Below are 22,425 nucleotides of genomic sequence, written 5' to 3'. Positions count from 1 at the left end.
TAATTGAAAGGGAATTCTACCATTTATTTCAATGCAAGCAGGACTGGAAGTTTTCTTCAGCATATCACTGTGTAATCCCTCTTACTCTTACTTGGTTTCCCCCTTAATTTCATAATGTAAAACATTACAAAATCTTTAATACATTAACTGAAGAAACCAGAACTCAAATACTTCAGCTTACAAGGCTGGTGTATGGATTAGCTCATTGTAAAACAGAGCGTTCAATTAAACCGAAACCAATTGCAAATAGTGCTGCATGCTTTTTAATCAACATCCCTCTCTCTCTCTCTTTGTTCTTTTATAGCCCCTTCTGACATTTCTTCTGGAACGAGCTTTTTAAGAAGGTGCGGTATCCTGGATCATCCACATATTCATTCTTAAAGCGGGAACTCAATACTCTCTGCCTCTTCTTCTCTCCCAAAATAATATCTGCTCCATAAAATGTGTCTTCAAATCTCATGTCAGAGGCTGTAGACTAAAACCAGACATTAATTACACATACAGCTTCATACAGGCCATCATATTCTGATATATTTTAGACAAGTTACATGGAAACACACATATATTTCACTAGATCATATGAAGCTAGCTACATTACTGATTATGCAGCTACAACCGTTTTCAGGAAAATGTCTAAATATTAATAATAATAATAAATTACTTTGCCAAATTTTGCATGTACTACTCATCATTTAATTCTCTGGGTCTGTTTTGTCTTTTTCCCTAGAAACATGTGACTAACACCAGTTGTTAGTTTTGATTTTATCCAGAGGTCACATAATCACTCTTAATTCAAGGTGAAGAACAGCAACACGGAAGTAATGCAATTGTTGGACAGGTTTGATTCTAGCAGTATCAAGTATTATCCACCACTTTGTGTTATTTAGAAAAGTTTTAAGTGCAAGGTACTATGGCATGGACCTCTGAAAAGAAACCTGTACACTTGGTAATGGATTGAGTTGCACAATATTTAGCATTAATGACAAAGACAGGTAACAGCAGTCGTCTTGTCTCCTCCAACAACTGTATGGCAGAACTCTCCCTTTTCAACCTTTTAGTGTTATGCTCTTTATGAACCTCAACGCTTTTCCACATGTCATACACATAAACAACTAGGTAGTGGATATTGTTTGAAACTGCAGGAAACTTAAAAAATTTGGTTTTAAACCAAAGACTAGTGAAATGCTGATGCGTCCTGCCAATGACATTAATGAGTTCTGATCAGGCACTTTGTTTCTTACAACAAGTTAATTGCATTTTTATTAAATTCAATGCTTTTAAAATCACAAAGCCCTGAGAACTTGGAAAGTTTTTTAAAAAGTATATACATTATAAGCATACTGAAAGAACAGAATGTCTGTCAGTTTAAATATTTACTAACTTGATAATTGATGATCTGACAACTCCTAGAAGTTGTCCCTTTTAGGAGAAAAGAATTATGTTTGACAACAGCATTTGCCTGTACTGGAAGAACAACTAACCATTCTCACTAGCAAATGGACGCTTGTGTTAATTGTTATGCTGATTTAGCCAGTCATATTAGTACAGGCTTCACAAAACATTTGTTCAATTTAAACTGAAAATCCAGAATAAAGTCAAGGATAGTGTTGTTGGCATTTTGAGCATATATATATATACACTATAAAGTTATCATCAGCAAATACTCACAAAACGTGCTTTTACTCTCTTAGGAAGCTCTTCATCTAGTGTATAGATCTCTTCTCTCTTCATTACTATTTGAGAACCATCTTCAAACTCAACCTAATTGAAAAAATGGGTATTTAAAAATAAAATCATAATTTAACTCTCACAGGAAGTTTCTGGGAATGTCTCCAGACAAAAATATACATGCAAACACAGCAGATTTATATAGAAAATATTTTGCTATCTATTTTAGGAAGGTAAAATTAGGATAAAACATAAAAAATATTATTTCTTAGGAAATGCAACATGTTCATAAGTTGAAAATAATATCTAAGCAAAGAGACTTCAAAATCAACACTGACAATTATATAATAAAGAAAAATTTATTAGATCAGTAATGCCAAGCAGTAACAACACAGACAACATTATTTTGTAGGAGTGACATATTAAAATGTCTTCATGTCATTTTTATTTGCCTCTCATTTTTTTTACTTGCTTCTAATAAATAAAAAATTAATTTTAACATTCTGTGCTTCAAGGTTGAGGAAGACCATGTCAAAAGAAAGAAAGTATGAGTGACAACTAAGGAAATACCAGTTAACAGAATTTTATTGAATCTGATGGAATTTCTTTAAAATGCTCTGTTCAGAAGATGAAAAGCTTTATCATGCTTAGGTTTAGATTTAATCCAACATGAACCCCGTTTGCAGAAAATGAGAAAGGAAATGTAACTAGGTGTGGGGAATGTTAAAATGCTGAGGCTTTGAAGCATTTAAGCTTTTTCAGTAGCTGCAGATTTTTTTTTTAATACTTCATCTAACAATTCTGAATTTCAGCTATTACCTATGACTGCTGTTTTAGTTCCCACAGAAATGATACTCTAAAGTTTGGTATAAAATTAAAAGAAGTCCCATTCCACATCCTTAGGTGACTTAATAAGACCATGTGAATGACAACAACAATCTTAGGCTGGAAGAATAAGCCCAAATACAAACATAAGAAAACCTTAACTTATCAAAAGTATTATTATACATAAAACTGAAAAATCACGCACTTGAGCTTGTAAATAGGCTGAGTTTTGTAGGTTCAAATTAAAACCTTGCCATGACTGAGTATGTCAGATTAATTATGAACAGCTGAAAAATCCGATATAGTATATCCATTCTCAAAAGCCAGGGTACAGATCTATGAACTATTAACTTCTTTAAAAGCAATTTTTTTAACAGCAATTAACAGGGATGCGCAAATCTGGAATGTATTTAAAATCTACAGAGCACAGATGGATAACAAAGTCACAGAAGTCATCCTTGCTCCTCTATGTTCCTGTTACTAACCTCATAAACCTAGTCTGTTAGTACTATGTTAGAGGAACTTAAAGGTCAATTTGGCTTAAGCTTGTTTAATAAAATTATGTCAATTTAGGTATTTTTCACCAGGATGCAGGAGCCTTTCTGCTATTCCTGCTCCTTACTGCACAGTACATTTGGTAATATGTTTTTGCATAATACAGTTGGTAATAATGTTTTTTGCATCACTGGTGAAAGAACTGGTCAGGAAATGAACTCTGACAGCTCCATGCGATCAGAAAATCACCTCTTGAATGGGCATTTTTTTTTTGTTTTTACTGGTAGTGTGCAGCAGGAGGCAACTGCTTCATACCACAGAATCTGGCATGCTTGCAGTATGAAATATATTGAACATTTACAATGAAGAGTAACTGGAAGTTCTTCAGCTATAATTCAGCATACCACACTGGAAATAAATTTGCCTAGTGTTAAAGGCAAACACAACAAAAGCTCATCTAAGACTTTCAGTAGTATCATGATTCATGCAAAATATAAACCCACCATCTCTAATAGCTCCAATTTAATTCAGACTGCAGATACTACATTTCAAATTGTCAATTTTATCCAGCAAGTTATTTTATTTGGACTTCTGCTGCTGTACTGTGTCTGTGTAGTGTGTTATTCTCTCCATGAGATTTTCTTTTATCAGGACATCATAAATTAAAGGGCCACCTGAAATTGTTAGAAAGCAATTAATAGAGTGAATGGATAATTTAATATTCTCAAATGAGACCGAAAAATAAATAGTGAATGTCAATATCAAAAATGATCAAGAAATCAAAAGTAGATTACATTAACAATTTCACTTGAACACCTGCTTCATTTGGCATATACAGCTCTGCTTAGGTATGGTGTAGGATACTGGGTGGCAAATGTCAAACTGGATGACACAAATTCTGGTGCATTGTGTCATAGCTCCCGCATGCACAAGTACTGTCACATTCAGTACAATTGTCTCATGAATATGAAGGAAATTCAGATTTATCCAAGTAAAACAGATTTGCCTTATTAGATCATAATACTCATTTCAGAGAATCCTTTTCAGTGCCTCCTTTCATCGTACCAGCTAAAAGATCACACAAAAGACTTGGTAAGAGAATCTCAAAGGTGCAGCAGACATCTCACAATGCAGAAGAAGAATGGAGTGTGCGTATGCATGGGTCCTGAGAGCTTTCAGACCGGCTGTGTAGAAAGACTAGAGGAAGAACTACTAACGTGTCTTGAAGTTAGCCTTGCACCCTCCATGTCACAGACTTTCTGTAACCTGTGGCCACGTTGTGGCAGCCTCCTCTCCCATCCTACAGTACAGATTGAAATAGTTGTTTGTCTCCAAAATCCTACGTAGTGCAATCTGATCTCCCTCTAATCTTTAATTTTTGCTATTTCCCCCATGATAGGGGTTGTTACAAGGCAGTTTACAGTAATCTCCCTCAAGTGTTATGCTGAGGAACTCCAAACCTTACCAAACCTCTGCATGCTAATCCATTTTCCTTAAACAAAACTGGTTTCATCATGTTGTCCCAGAGGTCTAAAATAAGACAAAGAAGTTTGTTTTGACTATGTCAGATTCCTTCAAATATGAAAGATAACAACATTCATCTAATCTACCTCACAGTATTCCTCAGAGGACCAGCTGTTCAGAAGATTAAATTATTTGAAGATTAATGTTACTATAGAACAATAATCCTTATATTTTGTAAAGAACTTTTCACCTTCACAATATAACACAGCTGCTAAATATAAGGGAAGAGGTAAGATTTAGAGACTAGCTCAAGGGATCAGGCATTTGAGGACTTGAGTTCGATTGCAAGTCATTGGCAAAGTGAGAAGGTCAACGCAGCAAGTCATTTAGCCTCCCTGTGCCTTAATTTATCTACAGATATAATAGTAAATTTGCCATTTTTGTAAAGTAATGTGAGGCCCTCAGATGAATAGAGTTACATAAGTGAAAATGATTATATATATATAAATGAAATGTACCTATATTCTCATTCTTTCAGAAGTACTATTATTACTGTAATTGTTTTATTGCAGTTTCTACCATTCACTTGGGTACTCAAAGCTGCTGACTGATTTTTCTCAAAGGCAAGCACATAAAAACACAATTATTGTGTCTCTGAAATCAGAAGTCAGCTTTTTAGCCTTGCCTACAGTGTTCAGTTCCCTTTTGCCTTTGCTGAGGATAAAATGCTCCTTAGATTATGTGTTAATTAATTCAAAAGTGCCTCAGACAAATGAAAGTGGGGCTATTTACGCTCTTCTTTTTACTGTCCTCCCTTACATCCTTTTATGAAATGCCTAAGGTTCATTGTAGTCACACACCAATACTTAATTTTATATCATTAATTTTATAATTACCTGACAACAAATAAAAGTAAATAACCTGGAGAAAATAACAAATGTTATCTTTCAATCTTAATGTTCCACCTGTTCACCTGAGTTCTTACTAAATAAGCCATTTTCTTGATTTTATAAGAGCAGGTGAAACCTCAGCTCCCTAAGAGTGCACAGCACTTGTTAATGGTTTAGACAGCTTTATTTATTAGTTTAAATGCATTAGCAGTTACAATAAGAGTCCACACTCCAGCCTTCTGCAGCTTTGAAGGTGCATCTGGCCACTCCGATGCTAGAGCCAAATGAGCAATTTGCAATAAAGACATCTGAAAAACAAGCACATGGTAATAAATACAGACACTCACCTGATACATATGAGCTGTGTTTGTTCCCAGATACTTTGCACCATACAGTTTTCCATCAGGCCATTTCACTTGGACAACCTCTCCCTCTGCAGGTGGGCCCAGCCTTAGGCAATCTCTGCTCTATTTACAAAGGACGGATTCTCAAATCAGTGAGTGAGCCACTACACTGAAATTACCAGTAAGCTGCTTTTTACAACTTGGTAATTGGAGGAGATTTATTACAATGTGTGTTTCAAGTTTTATAATCCTGCTAATGGGCTAACAGAAGATACTTTTAGTCTTTATGAAAATGAAATACTGACCAAAGAAACACTCTCTTCACAGCTTGATGCTGCATTGGCAAGGCAACATATGGATAAATCAGATAGCTATCAGCAACTGTGATACATTTCCCACAAAATTAATTTCCGTCACACACTGAAAATAAAGATCACTAAAGTGCAATTGCACTATGTGTAACACTTTCTCTTTTACATATTCAAGTAACTCATGTCTTGTTAATCACAACACATTTTTTCTATACGCTAACTTTGCCTACTGAAACATACCCTGATGGATCAAACTATAAATGGTGAGAATGCCAATGAGTTCTTTGCTTAGCTGATGGAGAAACACTGAAAAAATAAAAATGCTTACAAAGAAGAATTAGGTGGGATTTTTTTTTTTTTTTTCCCCAGAAGATATGAAGCAGGTTTTTTCCTGTGTTTTGGCCAAATTTTCTGCCAGACTTTGTTGAGCTTGTCAGACCAGCACAGCTTACACTAGTTGCAACAAATCCTTGTTATGGTTTCCATATGGCTCAGTATGACCTAAATTTGCAGTGCACACTGACCACACACCTGTAATAACAGCTGTCAAAATGAGGAAATACAGGAAGGACCAGAAAAGCATCATGTCAGGTCTGTGCTCACCAATTCTTTGGAAGCTCTCTGCCAAATACTCACCCCCACAAAGGCATCTATACTTTGTACCGACTACATCACAAGACTTGTCATGTAAATTAGCGGTAATTTAGTGGTATTCTCCTAGGTGTGAGGGGACCTACTCAGTGACCACGTTACCTGACCTCACTGCTAAGAGGTCTAGACTGGGAAAAGATACAGTGAAGGACTCAGGTACAAGGACTCAGTGACAAGGTCCTGCAGGACCTGGCATTATCTCAGTTTGCTGCAATACTATTACCATTTTCAAAGTCTCAGATTTACACATAATAATTTACAAAAATATTGTATTTTTGTGCTCAACAGTTCACTTCCAACAGAGGCCAACAATCGTCATGACAAAGAACTCAAAACGTGGCACCAAAAATGCACCACAGTGATCCTTACTGGGAGGCGATCTTTTTATAATATCATGCTAGCCAAATCCAGGCTTTATAAACTATTTTTAATCACATGTATCTTAATCCATGAATTTGACTCAACACATAAAAGTGAAAAGCTGGATTTTCACAGAAACACACTTTCCTACATGACAATACTGTCTCTGTCATCTCTCAGGTGCTATGCCAAGGGGACAGCTCTAAAATATGCCCTGCATGTTTGCCTGGCAATGGTTGCTGTGACAGACACAGAAAGATATAGCCTTTCAATTTCACCATATATTTGCGGTAGTAGCTGACACTACTGTATTACCCCTCCCGGTATTTCCAGGAGAGGCAGGGCGAAAGGATGGCTGCTGCCTACTTTCCAACAGTGGAATAATTATGACTTCTCAGGGGACAGGGATTGCTAAATATTATCATAGCTCTGACTATAAATTAAATGAGACTATACTTTTAGTACTCTATCCTCAGTGGTGACTGTCAAGATGGTTATTGTCATTATCACACTTCTTCCTCTAACTATTTATTGCTAAAGTGCAAAAAGGATTCTTCGCTAAGTGTCTTGAACCAAACTTTAAAATGCACCATGGAAGACAGCAAATTCGCTGAAAACAAGCAATCTATCAACAATGTCAAGCCAAACATTAATTTTCCAAGAACAAAAGCCCAGCATGAATTGCTCCCTTTGCACCTTGCACAAGAAAAAAAATCTCACAGCTTCTCTAGGATAGCTAATGGAATTGCTCATATGGAAAATTAGAGTTCTCATGCAAATAACTAGACAAATAACAATGCCATTCTTCATGTATCACCACAATGTCTTAGTCTATGGAACAATGTTTGGGAAACCTGTACTAAATAGTTTTTGCTAATTTCTACCTGAATTCCTACCTTTTATTTTTATATTACATAACCATTTTAGAGATTCTTTTTTACTGCAGAAATAAGTCTCACCATTTTATTCTGGGGAATTATTAGACCCATTTCTTAGGCTGAAAAAATTGCAAAAATACAGCCTCACTTTTCTCAGTCACATAATGAAAAGTCAGAGATCAATATATGGTAATCCTTCAACATTCCCATACACCAGCTGTAAATAACATAGAGTGTGGGCTCAACCTACATTCAGCTTGTAAACCATGTACATTTCCCATGCAATTACATAGTATATTTTCTTCTTCATACAAATGGACAAAATCATGTCTATTTGTACTGAAAAGCCTATTCATTTAAGTGTCCAGTTTCACATTCCAGCAGTTTCACAACTCAGAGCCCCAGGTCCAAGCATGGTCAGCTACAGAAGGTTGATTAGGGACATGTTCTTCTCCAAGGATGAACACTTCACTGCCTCCCTGGGCAACTAGTCCAGCATTCAACAGCTCTCACAGTGAAAAAGTATTTTCTTAAGTGAAGAAAAAATCCATGTTAAGGAAGTTCCTGTATTTCAAATGGTACCCATTGTCTTCCATCCTGTCACTCTGCACCACTAAGAAGTGTGTGGCTCCACCTTCTGTACTTCCCCCATCAGGTATCTACACACTTGGATAAGATTCCCCTGAGTCTACTGTTCTTTAGGCTGAACCGTCCCAGCTCTGTCAGCCTCCCCTCATATGACAGATGCTCCATCTGTCCCTTCATCACCTTCATATCCTTTCACTGTATTTGCTCCTGTATGTCCACATCCTTCTTGCACAGGTGAGCCCATAATTAGACACAGCACTCCAGATATGGTCTCATCAATGCTAGCTTTACAGCCATTCAAAATTTTCTTTATGAGAAAATACCTGTAAGTAACAATAATTCTTAAACTTTTCTTGTTTATTACAGGTGGCATTTTCTGGTTTCAGAAACATTCATTTTGGGGTTCATTATGTGCATTGAACTAAAAAAGCAAGCAATCCATTCACAATAGATGTTGGAAAAATATGTTGAAATGCTGGGTTTGTCTCCTATGTTGTCACTAAGGAATTCTTGTGTACAGCCCTACAGATAAAGTAGACATTTTTGCTATTTGTCTCTTCTGATATTCCTTTGTTTTTACCACAGAGGATGAATAATACTTTGGTTCATTAAGTCTGGACAGCTGCAAGTAGCAAATCCAGCTGCAGTGGCAGGGTGGTGATGGTTGACACAGACTAGGAACAACTGTAGAGCCACACTAAGAAAAAAAAGGGAGGAAATCTGCACCTGAAGCATGCACTTGAATCCAGGAACTGTGAAACATTGCAAGATTCCCATAATTTGAATACAGCCACTGACACCTGAAGAAAATATTTTAAATTTTTAAAAAGTTTTTTTAAAAAAAAAAAGTTCAAACACTTTCCTAAATCAAGGCTAAAAAGTATAGATATTCTGGTCTAAGATGAACTTATGAACTATTGAGACTATTCTCCAAAACTGTCAGAAACAGATGTTCCTTGGATACCTACAATTTTATTTTGACAATGTTTTGCCTGCCAATTATGTTATTAAATCAGATTATTTCAAATTCAACAATTATTTTCAAAATGATAAGAATATAAGAGCCTTTGACTTCTAGGTTTGATCCAAAAGAGCCACACTGAAAACAAGTATCTTTAGTGAATTCAGAGGAAATAGAAAACTCTGTGGTGCAATCCTCGAAGTCAACAGGGCTAAACTGGCTCGTATCTTCAGGCATTGGCAAAAAAAAAAGCTTACAAGTCAAATTGACAGTAGAAAGGATACTGTAGTCTTTCATGTCAAGACTGTAATAGAAAAGGATGAAATTATTCTGTAGCTACAAATATCAGCCAACGTTAATTTACAGAGTCTCTGGTCTGACAGAAAGCTAGATAGAGAGGAAAACTTGGAAAGGAAAATATTGGAATGGCCAAAGTAGAATATGTGAGCATAAAGTTTTCAGTTTGAGGGATTTTTCCCCAGTGAAGAAGGCAGCAGCTGAACAAAAAAGACCTAGAGACTGCAATACATTATTTAATAACACTTTTAAAAAAATTCTTTTCAGATTCAATACATGAAAAGCAAAAAGCTCTCAACAACATTTCTGAATATTCTGAACACACAAAACCCCCACCACTTTGTTCCTCCTGAATCTAGCAGCAGGGAAATTTTTCCATTAGCTTGTACAATGTTCTGCCTTTCAACAGTCAGCTTATACCTCAATGTTTGATCTTTCAGGAGCTTAAATGGAATCATATCCTTCCAAATCTGATTCAGTCTTTGGTGAATGTGGAACGTGACTGGTGAAGACAGGATCAATTAACTCCTTTAACTTAAAGTAATGGTCATAAAGGTTAATATTGTATTTAATATCATAGCAATAACATTGTTCTTTGTATCTCAAGAATTTGTTTGAAAAGAGGAAAATGCAGCCCATATGGCACCTTTTAGAGGAAGTATAAACCCAACAGTAGTCAAATATTTAAAATTGTTGCTAGAAAACAATCATATTCAAATAGAAAAATGCCAATGTGTGTCTATTCAAATCAAGGGGCAACTTTGTCAGATCATGTGGCTGTTGTTAATTGTTTTGATGATGTGATCCTACCCTGACTCAAGAGAGGACAGAAGAGTTGTGATGATGAAGGTCCCCTATTCGGTCCCTCAATTGATAACCCAGACTAGTATGCCTTGTTTTAAAAGCTGCTTTTGCCTCCCACTCATACTTTTGCATGAGCATTCTGTGCAACTTCTCCTATTAGGACAAAGGAAATCAATCTCCATTTTGATGAGATCAGAATATTTTCTGTGGAAGATTACTAAAACCTCAGTTCTCGCAGCTGTGCTCCTACAAGGGGCTTAACAGGGAAGAGAACGAAACATTGCGAGGTAAAAGACATTTGCAATCCATAAGTAACAGTCTGAAGACCCTCCTCTAAAGCTGATGAATATTACTGGAGACCAGTTTTCCCTGAACATAGCCCTAAAACATTCATAAATATATATAACAATACAATGAAGATTGAGATTTCTTTTTCCATGTATAAAAAAATAAGGCCAAAAACTTGGAAAGATATTGAAGAAAAATGAGTCTATGGTACGCAGTATTAAGTGGGAATATGGTCCGCAAGTCGTTCATTCTTGAAGTTTACTCTTATTCACCACTAACCCATCTGAATAAGCATAACTTTTTCCCTTATAGCTGCACTGTATTACAAACCTGAGGTTTACATTCATAAACTGGCATAATTTAATTTGTTAGACATGCAGAGTAGCCACTTTCTTTTCTGAACCATTTCACTCTTCTGGAACTTATTAAATAATTTTCAAATCTACCATACCTGTAACATTTCTTCTACCCATTTCCCATGAGGGCGTCTCTACAAAATCCACAACATGGAGTATCAAACTGTCATCAGGTATTAACCAAGACAGCAAACATAATTAGGCTGGCACCTCCTTCTTTAGGAGAGTGACTAACTGACCAGCCCCTATCCCATGAACAACCACAGAAACTCCCATTTTATTGTCCCCAACACTAATAGAATTGTTTATCTGTTTAACTGGCAGACACAGCACTGAGATCTGTTATTTTTCAAATCACTATGGTTTAGACTGTATTCAAAATAAAATATATTTATTTGTTTAAACTGTATTCAAATTACAGCATTTTTCTCAATGTCACTTAGCAAAAAATTCTGCATCTCCTTGACACTCCTGGGTTTTACTTGATGATTTGCTTTGTTTCCAAAACAAAGCACAAAATGCCTCATTGTTTATTCAAATTATTGTCAAATACCATTGATGGTATAATTGACATGAACAATAGAGGGCTAAAGTGGTTAAGTGTGGCTCTTGCAACAGGTTTTGTGTACTTCTATTTTTGCTGTACAGCTCTGTAATGCAGCGACAGAATGAATGCACAGAAATTGTACAATAGTATAAATATACACAGAACCTGACTGGCATTATTCTTCCTGGGATGCTCTGAGTTTAAAGACAGTTTAAATGTTAGCTCAGACTAGTATTTGTAACTATTAGTTCAGCTGAATGTATTTTTCAGCCTTTGAAGTTACTTATTATTTCTGTATCATACGACATCAAAACCCTCTAGGAAGACATACTGAAAACAATCAACAGCAGTCTTGCAGGAAGGCTGTGTATAAGAATCCATTTCATTGTGCTGCTGCGGCTTTCTGTATTGGAGGGTTCTTGTGAATCCCACTATGTTGTTGTCATGCAACTTGGCAAGAAGGAATGGCAAAAGGCAGAGGTAAGCAGCAGCCTGGCTTCAGCCCCATAATGTGCCTGGTGGTACAGATCCTTTCCACGTTGTTCCATCCCTGATGCACAGGGGCCATGGTACAATATTGTAATCCTCCTCCTGGCAGGCCGAAAGCTGATAATCTAGCCCCGAGGTTTCAAAGATCAAAGAGAAACAGATACAAAAAGACGAACTAGAGCTAAATCAGACTCTGTAATTGCAATAAACCTGGCCTGCCTATCCTGTGTATCTACATATTTTTTTACTATCACCCATCTTGTGTTTGTTTGTAAATTTATACATACTGTTAAAATCAAACTGTGAAATAGAAACTGTCCATTTTCTGTCATCTCCTGCATTGCTTAAATCTATAAGAATGGCTCAGACCTTAGTATTAGTCTATCTAACCACAATTTGCACAGAGCAAGCCATAATATCGACCCATTTGGGCTTTTATCCTAGAAATTCCATGGTTTCTGAAAAATAATTTAAAATCCATTCATGGTCTCCAAAACTGAATAACCAACACCTCTATCTTCTTGTTTTGGAGAAACTGAAATTCATTTCACAGCAAATTCAGTTCATAGCACGTTCATGTCAATTTATAGCAAACAACCATTCTGGTATTAATCACAAAATTAATGGTTACTTCTCACAACACAGACAAAACACACTAACTACATCTGATTTTCACTGATAAGACTTTGAGTGGGTTTCTAGTCCCCAGATTCACAACATGAAAAAGTAGGGAAAATCCAGACCTAATTATTGCTCTTTCGCACAAAAATGGTCCTCTCGCTGACTGTAGTTGAACTGCAGCAGTCGTTTCTAAATTTCCCCCTTAAATTAGGACCTGAGTTAAATTTACTATCCTACTTCATTGCTGCTACGGTACCTACCATGAGATAGTACTCTCTGTACTGACAGAAACCAGCTGAAGATGGTTTGAAAGGGAAGGAGTGCAGGACTAAGCATGGGGTGACCACGCTGGCAGGAAGAGTTAGCTCTTGCTGTACGGACCCAGGAGAGAAAAAAACTGCTGTGGCAAAGTAGGAAAGGCACCTCTGAACAGTCCTGAGGATGGAGCTTCAATGTTCCCAAGGCCATTCTGCAAAGGCACTTAATGCAAGTTGTCTCCTCTGCCTACGTTACTTCAGCTAACATTAACTTTCAACATGAGTGCTAGTGATTAAGCTTCCACAGTCATGCTCACCAGTGATTGTTTCATAAGGAGCACAACTAATGTGATTACAACTAACACCTCCAATTTAGAAAAGCTTGTCATACTGACAAATAACATACCGCAGCTGCAAACAGTGAATATATCTACCAAAACCATTACAGTGGAAGTGGAGAAACAAATTGTGGAAACTCTCTGAAACAACCACTGATCTCAACAGACTATCAAACTGTGGTTTTCTTTTGGGAGCTGATAGTATATAGCAGTTAACACAATTTTTTAGAAACACCAAATTAGGTTTCATACATTCCAAGACAATTTGAATGAAAAGGAGAGTGGTAGCTAATTTGCCACAGTCAGAATTTTATCTAAACAGGAACAGCAATTTACACAGTGCATTAGCATTTGAAAGAGCAGGACTGATTCCCAGGAGTGCAATTCTCTTTTTGAATTGGTATAAAATCAGTGAAATCACCAGATTAACAGAATAGTTACTGTAATTCAACAAATTTAGCCTTGGATCACAGAATGCATAGTATAAAAATACTTTGAATTTATGTATAATATGTTGTCCTTAAAATGTTACTGAATCTTCTCTTCCAAAGTGAATATATGCTTTCACCAAAGGGAAACTGAAAGACAAATTGGATCATGCATTCCTGAATACATCTAAAAATTTCTTACTTTCCATTCAGCTTAGAAAGCTACTATTTCAACCATTACATTGCCTTTCAGCAAAGTATTAATAACACAAATGCATGCGTAATGCTAATTGACAGATGCAGAATTGCCCAGAAGGCCACAACTCAAACCCACATTGCAGAATGTACCTTAGTCCAGGGTGGTACTGGGCATCACAATAAGGTGCAGCACAGAGGACACTGAGGAAGCCTTAATTTGGGGTACAATATACTCATGGCACAAAACTCAGTGTCAGCAGTAGGAAGGTGAAGTTGGCAAGGACACCAAGATGTCTGATTCGCTGTGCCTGACTGAAGTACAAGGCTCCTTTACTGCAGCAGAAAACCCTGGCTTATGCTTACATTAAAGTTAGATGAGACTCTGAATCCTACAGCAGTACCTTGTATTCTGCCCACCTATATATTGGTGAACGTCTAAAGGTTTACAGTTCCCAGTAAACCAATTGCAGTCAGACAAGTACAAAGAGCAGCTCATGTTCTACTCCTTCCCCTGCCTCAGAGGACGTAACACACAGGAAGGAAAATGCTCCTTCTCCACCCCTCCACCCCCCCACACAACCCCAGCCCCCGTGCTGAAGATACATGGCAGGTCTGGAAATAATCTACTTCTGAAACATACAATACATAGGGTAAATTACCAGATCTGAAAATCCTACAATTCCTGGGTTACCTCAGAAAAAAGGTGGGAGGGGAAATAATACTCCTCCCACACTCCCAGCTGTCCCACCTCATCTCAATGGTTCCTGTGCAATTCCAGGGATTTCACCGTGCTCCACATGCTCATGAGGGCTGTACTTGTTGTGGTCCCAGACACGGACGCACACTCACTTTCCAAACACAAGAAGCACTGCAATATATTGCTGTCTCTCACCTGCTCCACTGCAAAGTCAGCCATCTTATCATAAACTGCAAGTAATGGATTACCTTCCATTTTGTTTCTCCTGCTGAGCCGTGGGGGCATTACCTTCAACTCACTTAAAATCATTATTGATAAGGATCCGTAAAGCATTCCATCATAAAGTGGAAAGGACATCATACACAGGAAACCAAGTAAAGATAATACTTACATTTGAAGCTTTAATTTGCCTTTAATCTATCCTATATTCATTTTTTAGGCTTATCTATTAGTTTGCCTGTCTTTCTACTGTAACAGGAAACAAAGAAAAAGCAAGAGCCACAGAAAAATAATTTATGTTCTCCATAATGGAGTAAAGTGAAAGTAACTCACTTAAATCAATACGGTTATAGTACTATACACGTCTCAGATTAGAATCAGACTATTGCATCTTTTGATGTTTTGCAGTTTCAAGAGCTAAACAATAGAATAAAAGCCTTCAGTCTGAAGCCTTAGAACTCTGGGTTTGAAAAAGTTTGATTTATCTTAATAAGACTGCAGTTTTAAAAACAGGAATTCATTTGTGTTAGTATTCAGAAGATGCAAACAATGATTTGCATGTGCAAAGCACAGCATTCTGTGTATCAGTGCTTGCAAATACAGTGCAAAAATTCAAGTTACAAAAATGTGTTAAATTTCTAAGCTCACATGAACTTGAAGTAAATTCTTCAAAACCTATATACATATTTAACTTCTTGGAGTATTTCACAGAACAAGAATGCAAAATGCTACACAATTTTTACAAATCTATCTAACCAGGAAAAGAGAAAGAGAAAAGAGAAAACCTAAGTTTTCTCCTCAGACACATGTCATGCAGCTCCCAAGCTTTCTTTACAGAATTTTTCAGAATTGTCTATCAGTGGTCACACCATACAAACTGCTGAGTTGTAAGTTCAACTACACAGCAGGTAATTTTATAATGCTGCAAAAAAATTGTGCCAGCCCAACATGAGTAGGGCATTATTCAGCTCAGAAACTCAATGTTGTCTCAGTTAAGAAATAAAAAAAAAGGTTGCTAAACCTACGATAATTCATTAGGTCTCTTTTCCCACATCACACAACTAGTTCCTAGGACTTTTTGACTAAGTTTACACCAAATACAAATTACCCTCTTGCTACCTTCAGAAATGCATTGATTTCTTTTCTATTTCACATTCTCAGAAATCGCTCGTGATGGCGATACTGGTGTGCATCCAAAGTATCTATAGATTGCTCTACAGTGTATATAGAGTGCGAATTCAACAGTTCTAATTTACTTAGCCATTCTTTACAGATTTACATGCCAGTATAATAAAACTGAACAATAAGCTATTCTTTTCTGTCAGAAGTCTAATGGATCATTCACAGATACAAGGAGGCAGGTAAGCACTACTATTTAGTTTTGATTTGAACAGGTAGACAAGCAGAAAACAGTTTTCAGAAGAGATAAAGAGAGAAAGGCATACAGAAGAGAAACTACTGGAAAAAATGCTGGAAACTAGTCAGGAGTTTAGTCATTTATAATGCCAGACAAGGTTGATGGAGGAAAAGTTACATATGTCTGGTTTGTAGGACATACTTTCAAAAAAACACAGCATCCTTCAGAAATTACTAGGGCTACAACCAAATCTTCTGTTTTTAATATCCAGGTGGACAGTAATGGACTGTCCAGACTTACATGCTAGCCCCATATTTCCTAATGTCCACTGTTCAAGTAGTATGGTTTTTCAAAAGCAGTAGCAAAAGTATTAACATATACAGAAATTGAGAAGCTGATTGAGTGTCCACAGAGACATATGCAGACACATATTTATTGCACCAGTGAGAGTCAGTAGTCACAGACAAAGTGTAAAGAAGTAAGACTTTGTTCTTGAAGCTACATCCCAAGCACTGACACTCACGGCCCCTGAAAGTGAGCTACCTACCTCTTCTAACCTGCACATGCAAAAAGTCTCACCTACAAAACAGCACATTATGGTTTTAAACCAATGTTCCCTTTAGCTAGCCTGTGGAGGAAATAATTTTTGAAAAACCATCCAGCTAAATCCCATTTGTTCTACATCTCAAAGGAGGATGAAGTAAATCCATTCTGTCTCTCATTAGTCTAATAATACTGTCCTTGGGACAATCTGTATTCAGCCTGACCCCTTTGCCTGTACTTTACCCCAATTATTTCACCTCGTCTTGAGGAACTTTTAAGATTATAAATGCCTATGCAGCTTCAAACCCCTGCCAGATATCTAGGCCAGGAGTGATCATTCAGAATCTCAGTGAGTCCAAAATCATCAAGAAAGACAGGATAATTGGCAAGCCTATGCACACAGTATGTGTATACATTAAAGTGTGGGTCATGAGATGTTGGAGCTTTCATTTCATAATTTTGTAGAGGTGTAAAGTGAGCATTTGTGGCCTGGGACAGAGGTAGAGGATTGCAAAGCAGGTCCCTGGCTGAGAAAACTGTTTGGTTTGGTTTGGTTTGGTTTTTAATTGCTTCTCAAATTACATTGCTATCATACTGGCAGGTTTTTCTTCAAATACTGGCAACTAAAATGTGCTCCATTTTATTACAAAGGAAGCAGAGGATAATAATTTTGGACTTTGTGAAATTTAGGTGCACACTGTAAGAAGTTGTAGCCTTTGTGATAATTTCAGTGAAGTATTTTGGCTGTCAGAGTTCTCAATAGCCCTGTTCCTCCCTCCCCTGCCAGTGGTGAATTTAAAGTATTGATAGACACAGAAAGATAGAGCTTAATCTCCTCCGTTCTCTTCACACTGAAGGCCCTCTTGGGTCCACTACTGAAATAAGGTACTTGCATAAGTATCCGCATAATTCTATTAAGGATTCCAGGTATTGCTGTTGGTATGTTAAAAAATCCACTGCTTGGTGGATTTTTTTCATGCTTGAATTTTTTTCAGGTAAGGTGTCATCCATTTCAAAAAACGGTGGTAGACAAAAAGAAATCAAGCAAGATGTTGGATGGACCAACTTGACACATGCAAAAATAATTTCTTGTTCCTGCTTTTGACAGCTCAGTCTGAATGTCTTAACCTAAACTAATATACACTTTTTCAAGAATATGCTTTTTTGATTTTATTGGGACCTTAGAAAATTACCAGAATGTGGTTCTGCAAAACAAACTCATGAACTCCTGAATATAGTTCCTCAACTCTTAAGATGCTCTTGCTTGTAAGGAACATTTACAGCAGCATTCCGTAAGCTACAATACCACTTAGGATGGTATTCAATTTACAGATTTTAATAAGTATAGTCCATTTTGGGTTGTGGGCATGACAACCCACAGATCAGCTTTATCTTCTCAACAGAGAACCCCTACATTTATACACTTAATAGTAAACTAAAACACAGCGTGGGTATGTCATGCCAGCAAGAGTAAATATACTCATTTTTGTTCGCCTCGTTTGCTTGATAACCACAAGGTGAAACCATGACAGCAAAGAATTCTGTGTAAACTGGTCACTGGAGGACCACAGCACTTGCTGAGGCAAGTGGCCTGGAAGGATGTCTGCTATTTCAGGAGAAGTGTGCTCAGCTCTCCTGTAATCAGACCTCCCCACAAACTCAAAGCATGCTTCGCTCTGCAATTTTTTTTTTCCTCTCTTCCTTGCAATCAGTATTATTTGGTGGGACCTTTCTGCCCCTGACCAAGTATACTGCAAGGCCTCCTGTTTAGCTGGGATTTTAATAAGGTAACGTGGGAACAACTTGATCCTTAGCTTTAATTTCAGGTTACATATATATGTATATATATATTTTAATTATACTTGTTAAGGTATTATTGACAGCCACAATATATTGAGAAAGAAATACAACTCCTAGCTAAATACCCAGAATATTCATTTCCAGCAAACTGCCAAGATATGCCAGTGGAGATATGTCCGTCAGGTACTAACATGGAAAAAAAGAAAAAAAAAAGGAACTGTGGGACACCCTTCCTAAATGAGCAGGACAAAGAACTGAGACATTTCTTGATGCATAATCTGTAAACTGACATCTGGCCTGTTGGGTAGGACGGTACTCCTCCTGGTGCTGAGCTAGTGGCTGTGTGACAAGTTACAGAATATAAACCCTTCAAGTGGCAAGTGGCACACATACATGCTGTCTGTTGGTAGCAGTTACTCAGGAGTGCACCATATTCACTCCCCACTTCTGTGCATGCGTCGTTAAACTAACTGCTAAAGCTGTCATCTCACCTCCTTTAAGATATCACGTACTATCCCCCTCACTGCAGTCTTTCCATGACTTACAGAGGAAGTTGTCCTGCTGTTTCCTCCAGCAAAAAATTGTACCCATATACTTCTTTGCACCCTCTTACACCTGCTGGGTTGAGGGAAAGCTGACTGGTTAGCACATCAACAAGCTAGCTAATGGGTTTAAACATTGTAATTGAGGAATGATTATTCTAAGAAATTCTGACAAGGTAGAAATCAAGTATAGTACCCAAGCAAAAGCTTGAAATACAAAATCTATATAGCTATGCCTATATCTAACACCTACACTTAAAAAAGCCCCCACTGATATAGAGAAATAAAAAAGAAAAATACATAGCAGAAAAGAACAATGTATACCCTGCTTTGATAGTTATTGAATGCTTACACACAAACAGAGTTTCATGAAGCTTTGAGACTGAAATTTCCCTGCTCCTTATTTTCCTCCTTAAAAATAAATAACTGTGTCTGAACATTGGAATTGTGGTCTGTTGTGAGCTGAGCTGAAATTATGTAGTGGATTCAGCACATATTGGAAAAGCAGAAAGCTCCTGCTATCTTTGTGAGCTAGTTGAAAAGTGAAAACAGATTAGAAAAATAAGTTCTTCAATAGGCAGCAACATTGCTTTCACACCAGATTTGATGAATAAGTCCTCCCAGCGGCACTAACACCTGATACGCACATTGCATGGATTAGCAAGTTTTAGTCCAGGCAGAAGAAAAAACATTTTTTTTTTCCCTTCCAGTAACTGCTTCAGGTATATTATCTAATGGAAACACAACAAGATTTCTCTAAGGAATGTGAAATTCGTTTGGTGTTTCCATCAAACAATTATATGTTGTTCATCCACTATCGGTGAAGCACTGAGGCATATCCAGACCTGATTACATTTATTCTTAGCTCCAGATCAGACTACCCCACCAGGGCAGCAAGCAGTTTCTCATCTCTGCCTTACCAGATCTTTGATGCAGGCACACACAAAAGAGGGGTTTCTAATAACAATACAACCACATTTGCTTAATATCATGATCATCCGAAATCAGAATGTCTTTGATCATTAATGGAGCCTTTCGGAGTGTTTCGAATTAAAGGATAAATTTTCAAAGACATGTAAGAGGGATTTGCTGACTGTCTTCTATTCAGACCAGGGGGAGGTAAACAGCTCAATCCCCATACACGGCTCTGAAATGTTCCCTTTCAAATACTGTATTTTCAAAATGCATCAGATTTTTCAATAACTAAGAAGCTTCTAAGAACAACAGTATCATTTCCACTGATGTATCTGTCAGCTAATGCTACTTCCAGGAAAACAGGCCTGCAGAAAACAGAACAGCTCAAAGATTTTCACAGTAGAAGAATATGGAGTGTTCCTAGGGGTTGTGCCCCTTGAGCTGCAAAGTGTGTGTTTTTTTGCACCACTGCGCATGCCAGAGTCTGCCCCTCCACATACAGAACAGGACACAGGGCTAAGTGAAAAGTGATCTTGCAACAAACAGCACTTTTGCATACCAGTGTTCACTGAAGGCTCTAACGTTTAGAGATTATTAGCAGGCGGTACACCAAAAATATCAGTTCAGCACAAGAAAGACTCAGAGGAGCATGAAGGTAAACAAGGATTAGAGTCATATTGTGAGAAAGACGTCAAGCAGCACCTGATGAACACAACAAAGGTTAACATCCAAAGTATTCCTTGCAAATGTGGAGGGAAACAGAATCTTTCCCCAGTTGTTTGCAAATTTTGTTCATATGTGCTCCTTAACATTTCTGAGAAACATGGTAGTTTATGTAAGTGCATAAGGGAAATCAAAACGCGAATTGCTTTTTGGAAATGCAATAAACTACACATTCTTCTCCCTGATGATTTTTATCATTAATAATTTAATCTCACAAACTAAATATCAGAAGGTGTAAACAAGTTGTTAGAACAGATTCTTGAGAGCTATTCTTTCCATTACAGCAGGACTTTTCTATTCTGCAAGGAATTTTTGCAAGTTATCTCTGAGAGACAGAGAAGGATATATGGAATTCCCTCTCTCATATCTGTTATTAAATACGTATTTCTTATTTAATTAAAAGATTTTCTAAGATTACTCTTGATTCATTTGGTCAAATGGCAAAGACTAATTAGAACAACCAAGGTTTGGAAGCCCATTAGAAAATAATCATTCTCAGCAGCAAAAGTAACAAACATGAACTGAATATTAAGACATTATCCCTCAAGGTCAAAAGTAGTTCAAGAGGTTCCAACTCTCTACTTTAAAAAAAAAAAAAAAAAAAAAAAGGCAAACAAACAAAAAAACCAAAACCCAACAAAACAAAGCAGAAAGAACAGGTATCTGACAAAGTACTTACTACAATGTCTTCAGGAAATGTATCCAGACTGAAAGAGCCATCATCAAACATGACTTCATAGAAAAGTTGAGACGTCACTCCTATGACTCTGCAACTATAGTATCGTGTATTCCTGTGTTTCGTGATGACTGTCTGCCCAACTGTAATGGCCTTCTCACATGCTTTGGCTCTCTTGAAGAAAGGAAAAATTTAAAAGAAAAAGTAATTTTAAAATACCAGCTTACTCATTGGAAATTTATCAGTGTCAAAAAGAACTGATAACAGTTCACCACTCAATATAAAAACTTCAAATGCAAAATCATTCCTTCCAATTATGATCACACAAATTTGTTTAACATACAAAGCTTCTGCATTTTATGAGAAAACAAATGACATCTGAAGAATAACAACTCACAACAGTCAAAAATTTTTTTGCAACTGATGCCTTCTAACTATCCTACATTAGATCAGTAATACACTATTAGCAATATTTGTAAATTTTATTTGTCAAATAATTTGTAGAATTTGCTTGAAGAGGTAAGATGTGATGAACCCAGACTATGGTCTTGCATTGTTTTAAATGATGGGATTTTTAAGTACTGGATTTCAGTATGATTCTACATAATTGCTTAATTTGCTGAATGGGATGCAATAACTAAATGTATATCCTGTTCTTGTCAGAGCTGTCTACAGCAGTGTATATGAGTAACTTCTTAACTCATACTGTGCAGAACTTTTGCTTTAAAACTTCAGACAACATTGACCACTCTTCATCAGTTATTTATGTAGTAAGTCAGCAACAATAATTTTTTTTCATTTCTCACTTTTAATTCCCCAGAGCTAGTTATGTCAATCAGAAGAGTAGCAGGGTTTGTTAAACTATGCAAAAATTCTACATCAACAACTGCTTGAT

At 36.9% G+C, this 22,425-nt stretch overlaps 1 protein-coding gene across 1 annotated transcript in view; it reads right to left on the bottom strand.

Moving 5' to 3' along the window:
* Positions 1-298: 298 nt before the first annotated feature.
* The window catches only part of KDM4C (lysine demethylase 4C), a gene marked incomplete at its 3' end in the record, with an annotated part of 291,227 nt that continues 269,100 nt past the window's right edge, over positions 299-22,425 (bottom strand). Inside the window, exons 19-22 of the mRNA XM_082335703.1 lie at positions 21,534-21,704; positions 5,690-5,809; positions 1,669-1,761; positions 299-475 (exon numbers count right to left, since the gene is read on the bottom strand). Coding sequence (XP_082191829.1) covers positions 299-475; positions 1,669-1,761; positions 5,690-5,809; positions 21,534-21,704 — 561 coding nt within the window. The remainder of the gene's footprint in view (positions 476-1,668; positions 1,762-5,689; positions 5,810-21,533; positions 21,705-22,425) is intronic.

Source organism: Platalea leucorodia (assembly GCF_965183815.1).
Source record: "Platalea leucorodia genome assembly, chromosome: Z".
Taxonomy (NCBI): Eukaryota; Metazoa; Chordata; class Aves; order Pelecaniformes; family Threskiornithidae; genus Platalea; species Platalea leucorodia.
This window is presented reverse-complemented; position numbering and strand designations above follow the sequence as displayed.